Raw genomic sequence first — 9,196 nt, forward strand, 5'->3', positions numbered from 1 at the left:
ATTGAAGTCATAAGTTTAAATTATCACTAACAGACGCGAATTGGAACCGACTGAGAAGTGAATAAAGTTGATAAAAGTTTGTGGAAAAATGGAAGTGCTAAAATTGTTTTTCTTGTTTGCGTTATGTAAGAGTGCTCTATCAGAAGGTATGTAGAGTTGTTTTATTGTTAACCGACATGAAATCAGGAGTTTAGAAAGTAGGCTAGTCGTTGTTACTATGAGAACCGGTAAAGGAGGCAATATAAGCTTACCTACCTAATTTAATTTGCAACGATAAATAAGGATTTGAGTTACTTACTCTTATGCCCTCCCAAAAAGTCTAATAGGTAAATAAGTGTTTCAGTACATTTACACATACTTATTAGATGATAGTTAAAATTGTATTTTATTCAGAAGACTTTTTGATACAGTCTACTCACAAAACCCGCCGACTCGCCGACATAAGTCATAGAAAGTTCAAATCATCGACATGATTTTTTGAAGATAAGCTGCCACCGTGTTGTCTTGATGTGTAGAGTCCTTAATATTATAACAAGTATAATAATTACGAGCAACTCGTTTGCTCATAAAACCAAAACCAACTAAATATTTGAGTAATTTTGTGCGAGTTAAACATTTTCGAATTTCCGCATGCAACCGGTTTATAATTCCAGACGCGACTGCATCAAAGTTCTCATCTTAATGTCAACTTACATTCATTTTAAAGATGCATTTTGTGCTTCTGAGAAATCTTTCTTGAATCGCTATTCATTGATCTTAAAACATAAAAGCTCGATAGTTGCATTATTTAAGCAAGTTTCACTGGCAACTTGTTTGTTTTGCTAAAGTTACAAATGAACTAACTATTTTACCTACTTTATTGCACATGAATGATGTACGAAAGCAAACTTTTTTCTACTACTTACTTAGTAAACCATTAGTCATAATATTGAGAAAGTAAGGCTGTAATCTATAACTGTATCAGATTAAAGGTAAAATTATACGGTTACGTAAAATCATAATATTTCCAATATAAAAACACCTACATAGGTAGTTCTTAGATTACTGTACTACGTACATATGCCATATGTTAAAAATCTTAAGATGGATGTACACAGAACTACTGAACAAAATCATGTTTTTCATAATTATTTTGTTACAGAAAACATTTTACACCCATGCAAAATAAAGGACATGGACTGCTTAAGTAGCACGACCCAAAGCTTCCTAGGCAAAACTTGCGCTGGTATCCCTGCCTATAACATCAAGGCCATAGACCCCCTGGTCATCTCAGAGCTGACCTATGAGGTTCCACAGTCAGACTTGGTCTTCCACTTCAAGAATATAACTGTGACAGGCTTGAAGAACCAAAAGATCGCAGATTTTAGGTAAGTTACGGTTACGGCTTATTTTCGACTCATATGGCTTGTTTTCATTAAAGTACGCAATGGTTTTCATCAATAGCATAGAGTGATTCCAGAAGAAGGTTTAGATGTTTAATTCACACATTGCATTCGAGCCAAGCGAAAGCAATGCTGGACGAAATATTTTATGATTATGACTGTAAAACTTGCTTCTAAATCTATGTAAAGTGTTATTCGAGTGATAGTTCTCTAAGTATGTATTTTTGACTTGGTGACAACAATTTTCAAAGCATTATCCCAAAATTATTTCAGTTTTTTTAACATTCATCATAATGTCCTTTGAATTAACTTTGATCAAAATAACGAAAATAAACTTCCCCCATAAGTGCGCCCTTGACTGAGAAATATAATTAACTTGAAGCGAGTACCTACTTTCTCAAAAAGGAATTCCCCGGTAGACATTAACGGAAATCCTTTTACCCAGTACTTGATAGGTACAAGTCCTACCGTGAATTTCTTTTGCAAATTATTAAAGTTGTGAAGTAGTTAGATAAACCCCAAAAAGACGAATGGCAGGATTCCCCACGTCAAGTGTGCGGACGTGATGAAGAATAATTTTATTCGATTATTGATGCATCTGGATAATGTAGGATTAATCGTTCAAGATATTATCTCACACAATCGAAAATAGATTTTAACGATTACGATTTCCAATCGACGTCGCAGTTCGCTATTTACACAATATTTGCTTTTAAGAACAGAAAAATTATGGAAAGGCTTCATAGCGAGATTATAAACCAATATTTACACTCAATCGAGTCACGCTTCTGTATTCTATCATCAGAGCTATATTTATCTTTAATTTGAAAAATAAAACACTTTCACCTTTAAATCTCACTGTATTTTGAGCAAAAATGAGCTAATTTAACGAATAAAAAACTTAACATATTAACATATCAGTATAATTTAATACGATTTATCCTTGGACGAATCCAAGAATTTATCTTATGAACTAGTTCTTATTTTGCAAAAAGCCATCATTGGCGGCCCTAACTTACGCAAAGATTTACGCGTTTTTCGTGTTCGCGTGGAGGATTCGCAGCGAATTCGCCCTCCTGACGCTAAGTCTTACGCCTTTGAGTGAAAGTTAAATAATTTTGTTTTTTTTAGAATGGACAGAGATGCCAAATCCGTCGTGCTGCAGACTCGGGTGGATGCCAACATCGTCGCTGACATGACGGTGGAGATTCCGAAACTATCGAAGTCCTTCACGGGAACTTACTACGCTAAGACAAGTAAGTTCAGAAAGTGACATGTTTTGGGAAACTTTCGGGAACGATGCAGATTGCAATGTTTTGTAGAATATTTTCAATGACATTGCTTTTCGATGGATGGTTTTTAATATTGCAGGGCTAAAGTGTACTTTATTAGTACAATAATTAGTTACAACAATATTGGTGGTTTTGAAAGCTCTTAGAAAACCATAAATTCTGTTGATACATATTGGGAAATCTAAATATACGATTACATTGAGTATTTCCCTTAGCAATCAAATACTATGAACATAGACTAGTATCAGTGGCTGAAGCTCGCCGGGTTATTTGTTTTCAGAATTATACCAGTTAAATTCATTTCTATTGAAACAGACTATTATGTGTTTTAGTAGAGCCTTTTGAGGGGCCTAATTGTTTAACTCCATAATCCTACATTGTGTACAGTGTTCAGATTGCAAATGCCTGTCTGTAGTAAACTGAAAACGCTTAAGTAGGCTGAGTTGCACCATCTAACTTTGACCGTAACTACATATAACGATAGCCGGTGTTTTTGTATGGAGTTTGGCAGATTTTTGACGTTTATCAAAGTTAAAGTAAGATGGCGTAACTCAGCCTTAGCCTCCCCGCAGACTATAGACTTTTAGACGGCCGATAGTTGGGCCCGATTCTATTAGTATGAAAAATCGACCGATACCAAATCGATGTAATGTGCGCACTTTGTTACATACCCATACTTACAGCCCGACCCAACTATCGGCCAACTAAAAGTCTGTGTGTCTGCGCCTAGGCTTACTTTAGCTCGCATAGCTCAGTTTCCCATAGCGTTTGTATACTCGTAATTTGCAGTAAAACTGCGTCAGCTCTGCGAACTAATCTAATAACTTAGCTTAGCTCTTAAGAACTCACGGTGCGATTTTCACCCGCGCCCGCGGCGGTTGTGGAATTGCGGTTTTATTTCAAAACTCACGGTAGCGGTTATTGGCGCGGTTATTCTAAGAAAACTGCGGACGAAAACCGCGTCGTGAGTTGTGCATTAGTTTTTACATAAGTATCTGCATTCTACAGAAGCTGCGGGCCCGCAATCGCCGCGGGCGCGGGTGAAAATCGCGCCATGAGCTCTCAGCCTTAGTCTGCAGCCCTTATAAATTCTTAATGTCTACTTTTTTTAATACAGCCGCTCTCGTCACCTCAAAATACAACTACGAGCTGATTCCCAACAAGGAGGGTGTGGAATACTTCGAAGTCGGCCCCGAGACCATCACGTGCGAGACCCTGGGTACTCCCGAGGTCACCCTGGACTCCAAACTCATGGAAGCTATCTCCACAGGTGAGAATTACAGGTCTGGCGCTTAACTTAGCCAGTGCCTGAGATGGGAGCGGTGGAAGACAAGACAAGACTTCAAATATGCTTCAGATTTGTATGCTGTGTAACGTCATAATTATGTCAATGTCACTCCTCCCGGGCCGCTTCCATACCTCATACACTGACTGAGTTAACCGCTAGACCTGTAGCAACATTAAACTCAAATACTTAAATCCAAGCTAAAACACGAATTTTATTACATTCGTAAAGTTTACATGGAATTGTATACTAAGCCAACTAACATAATTTATGTGTGCTGTGATGTAACAATAAATAGTCTGCCTTGTGGCAGACTTTATGAGTTGTTGTGACTTCTACCTACCAAGGATCAAAATATCAATCAGACCTACATGATATTTTGAAGCACAGAATTATATTTGGACAGTGATTCAAGACGTTGGGAACAAAATAAGATAATAATATTCAAACGGAGTTATTTCATAAGTTGCGTGTCTCATTATAATACCAAACTTAAACAAATGTGTCAATGTCATTGATTGAAGTGACTTACTGAAAACTCAATAAATAAAATTAATCGAAAATATAATTCCTATTTATGTATTACTAACATCTTCTAAAAGGTGTAAGAGTTACGTAATGCCATTAACATAAAAACAAAAAGCCTTTGTAATATTTTTAGCCTCCCTAATCCGTTGATTTCTTTAAAAAGACACTTCTAAATTCATTGTTTTCAATTGAATCAACGCAAATCCTGATGGATGGCAGGTCTGTTGATTTTCCTCGATTTTCTCTGAGGATTTTCAAAGAACGCAACTCTCAGAGCTTTTTATCTGAGATAAACAAGAAAAAGATTTCAGCTCTGTTTAATAAAATACAAAGTAGTTTTTACCCGACTCTGGAAAAGGAGGGTAATGAGTTTGTAAGGTATACATAATTATTAACTTAATTTTGTTTTTTTCGCATTTATAAATTGATTTACATGAATTTTCACAAAAGTTCCAAAATTATCGATAAGTCCTAACAAGTAAGGTCATCATTATTATTATAGTACTATACTCGTGTGAATAAGTTTAAAAATTAATGTGAAATTGTGAGCACCTACCTAGTAATTTTAAAAAATATGTAGAGGTCAATCACACATGTTTCAACACTCAAGTAAAGGGCAATAATTTCGTACCATTTCAATTGCAGAAAAACATAATTATACCTCCCCAATGGAACCAGAATAAAAATGTAAAAAAAACTGGTGTACCTACTAAAAAAGCGTTACTTAAAGTACTTAAAGTTTTATTTTAGTAACGCTACATTTTGAAGATAATTATGTTTTTGTTGAATGACCGAGAATTATTGTTAGAGTAGGCGCACACCGTTGATTTTCGTCGGCCGATAGTTTAGTCGGGCAGTTGATCAGTATGTGCATGTATGGGAGTGCGCACACTACGCCGATTCGATTTGGCCGATTCTTCATACAATTTAAAATCGGGCACAACTATCGGCCAACTAAAAATCAACGGTGTGCGCCTACTCTTAGTTTAAGCGCGTAGACCTTTGGCCTTGGGAAGATCGTCCAAATATACGAGGAGGTTATGTTGTAAGCTCGTCGTTTAATATTGACGGGGTAATTTGGCGAAAGGCCGAATTTTGCGGCGTAAATTGGATAGGCTTTATGTTCTGTAGTGGACTATCATCAACTGATTAGTTGACCTACCACAATGACATATAGTTAGTCATTTACCCTCCTATTTGCGTCCCGTTAGAGATAATTTTGTTGACTCTGGTAATACTTTGTATTGATATCCGCATTTGTTGTGGTTGAGGAAGATAGTACTTACCTACCACCTGAGGTGGAATTGTGTAAAGCAATCGTAATCATTTGACAGTTCATAACGTACGATAAAGTCCAGTTAAACAAAGCGTTTGATAGAATAATCGTACGTTATGAACTGTCAAATGATTACGATTGCTTTACACAATTCCACCTCTGGTCTCATTTCTGAGACAAGACCTCACTCAAATTCCTTCCGAAAACTCAGTGTAAAAATCGATCAGTTCGGGGAATACATATTCAAATTGCTTAACTCCTGATTATTGATTTCCAAATAACTCTCAAAACAAAAGTAGGTATAAATAAGAATAAATCTTTTATGACAATAGCTATAAATTTTAATTTATACTCTATTGTCAGTGCAGCTTTTTTAAACCATTTAGCGGAAAATACTAAACATCTTTTTTTCAAAGAGGCTATAAATAACTTGTCTGCCAGAATCGGACTCGAAATTCCAAGAATAGAGCAGGAAGTCTGGACGGCATGAATATCGATTACTTCGTAGTAGCACAGAATAATAATAAGTACTACCAGTAGTACGTAGTATTTATTATTTTTCTATGGTATTAATAAAGTAAAAATATTTTCTTTATTTTTATTAAAATGAAGGTTTACTAGATTGAATAGTTTTAAAGTTGAGTAAAACGTCATGTTTATTTATGTAATGCATTATTGCATCTCTATCAACCCTTTGATGTCGATAGAAATGCAATGATTTTTGATTCAAAAATGTTTCTACAATAACCCTAAGTGCATAATTAAGTAAATATTTTAAAATAAGTAAATTAGAAAACTAAATTATAGATTCAAACCTTTGTACTACGTAGTTTCCAATATTTTAACAGCATCAAAGTTTCAAAAACTAATAGATTAAAATGATATTGTAAGGTTTTGACCACAATCACACATATCGATGGGTGCCTGGAATAAAGCCGCAATCGACAAAACACAATTTTACAGGAGAAGAGATTTAGTGAAATTTTTGAATAATAACTAAACTACGAGGCGTATCCAAATGGTTTGTATATCAAACGATGCGTTATTTTTTCTGGAGTAACATATAATGTGCATAAGGTTATAGTGCTTAGAATATACCTTAAAAAAGGTAGAAATACATATTGCCGCTTCATACATTGAAAGTCGGTTCCGTAAGAGTCCATTGTGGTTTTATTCCGGTAAAAAGTGCAAAAGTAATCATACAGCAATAGTGCATTGCAGCGTTGTGCGCTGATCTGAAGGATGTATGGCGAATACAGTAATAGCGGTTTGCTTGAATTTAATGATCGACTTGGAAAATGTACTGGTGAATGCTGTGTACTATTATGTTCATATGGTCCGTATCGAAATGAGTACAAAGTTGAATATCTAGAGTGTTTCGTTAATATCTTTATATAAAGTAGTGGAATTCATTAGTACATAATGATAATATTATAATATTACACGCTTTTGCCCGCGGCTTTTTCGTAGTTTAGAAGTTATCAATAATTTTGTAACTTTTTTTCAATTTCATGACCTAGTAGGCTTTAAAAAAACTTATCTTTATTTCGGGTTGACTTATCTCAGATTTCTTTATTTTGACAATATCGCTATTAATTGCAAATGTTTGAAAAAAATATTCACCTTCCTATCTTTGATGCAAGATTCAAAATTTTTGCTAGAAACATAAAAAAAATGCTTTTAGCAGAACATTCTCAAAATTTCAACTTAAATGTTTAAATAATAAAAAATGAGAACTTTCATAGGTCTAAAATAATTTTAAAAACTGCGCAGTTTTCTGGACATTCATAATAATAAAAAAAAACATGTACTTAATAGGCCACTATTTTTGTAATCGCTCCACTAAAGTGGTAAGTCGCTAAATGTTTTTGACTTTCTTAAAGTGAATTAATATGGGCAATCTTCTAAGTTTACATTACGTAGAACAGATTTAGAGACAATAACTGAACAGAACATGTTTTTATTCTCAGCAAGGAAGCTTTTGCCCTTTATCACACCTGGTGGAAACTGTGATCAGGCTCAAGGTAGAAGGAAACTTCAACTACAGAGAAACTATGGCTTCCTACCTCCAATGCCGAAACATATTGTTATTATAAATAAGCTTTAATGAACATAAACCAAATATCCCTCCTTCTTCTCTTCCTAAGTCCCCATTATCTTCCTAAGTCTGTCGCCATAACAATAATGTTGACAGCATTACTGTGTTCCAGCAGTTGTCAGGTAGGTACACAGCATTGCTTAATGTAAATCCAATCAACATATTTTTATTGCATAGAAGAACACCATGAAGTATTATTACTTAAGAAAGTTTAAAGAAATTGTACAAGTAGGTAATGTTTATTGTGACTTGGTACACATAGTTTGTTTCGGGGAACAAAGCCGCAATGGCCGTTACTTGTAGAAGTTTGAAATAAAACTTTTAACATTGAACATGCCACGATTATTCTGGTAAACAAATTTCCGGGAATAACGATTCAATATCCATAGTGCTTTTGGTAAATCAGCCAGTTTCAAAGATAAAATTCTGAAAAAAAATCACAAGGTGTATAGGGACCCCCAGATTACGAAAATCGCTTAATCGGAAAACTGCTGCTATGGCTATTGCGGCTTTATTCCAGGCACCCATCGATATGATCGCTGTGGAAGTCATTGGGGGAGGCTTACGTTTAGCGGTGAACGTCCTGTGGTTGAAATGATGATGATGATGACAGGTCATGATGATATTTTAAGAGTAGATGTAATAAAGGGGGTAGCACATACCTACTTGCCCTATAAGTGCCTTTTCTTTTTTGCCTTTAAAATAACAAAACTAAGTAATGTTATTGTTTCAGACCCAGACACGTTAGCAAGGAAAAATGACTACGAAAAGCGATCCGTAGAACTCCGTCGCGACCTGTTGTCAGTCATCATGGCGAAATCATACGTCACTGTCATACACAACCTACGTGCTGCAGCGAGAGTGTTCCCGAAAACCGCTTTCTTCATAGACATATAAATGAAACAATAAATTATTTAAATGATTATGTTAATTTTTGAAATAATGGATGCCCTACCAAATTTCGACTATCATATAAAAACAGTAGTATTTTTGACTGACAGGGAAATTCCCTGGATGGATAAATTAGCATTCACTTGCTCCTGGATCTAAATTAGCTCTCATTTTTTGGTTGTCCCTGGATCTAACTTAGAGATCCAGGATGCACACAGCACAAGAGTTGCAGCACTTCCGAAGAGTAGGTACTTAATAGCGACAAATAGGTACTTAGAGGCAAAAGTTTTTAGCTACGAGTAGGTACTTTTGTTATCAGCTGATTACGTCTAGTATCCACGAATAGGTTTTTTTCCAATCGGTATAAGTAGTTGGAAAAGTAACAAAGAAATTAACTAAACATTAAATGGCCTCAAACAAAATCTTAGCACTAAAGGACTGTCT

The 9,196-nt window shown here is 35.3% G+C and overlaps 1 protein-coding gene across 1 annotated transcript; it reads left to right on the forward strand.

The window, feature by feature from the left end:
- Nucleotides 1-8,784, forward strand: LOC135076099 (juvenile hormone-binding protein-like). The gene is made up of 5 exons (XM_063970557.1): nt 1-146; nt 1,142-1,367; nt 2,514-2,638; nt 3,792-3,944; nt 8,595-8,784. The coding sequence occupies exons 1-5, from the start codon at nt 89-91 to the stop codon at nt 8,756-8,758; spliced, it is 726 nt and encodes a 241-aa protein (XP_063826627.1). The 5' UTR covers nt 1-88; the 3' UTR covers nt 8,759-8,784.
- The last annotated feature ends 412 nt before the right edge of the window (nt 8,785-9,196 follow it).

Source organism: Ostrinia nubilalis, chromosome 11 (assembly GCF_963855985.1).
Source record: "Ostrinia nubilalis chromosome 11, ilOstNubi1.1, whole genome shotgun sequence".
Taxonomy (NCBI): Eukaryota; Metazoa; Arthropoda; class Insecta; order Lepidoptera; family Crambidae; genus Ostrinia; species Ostrinia nubilalis.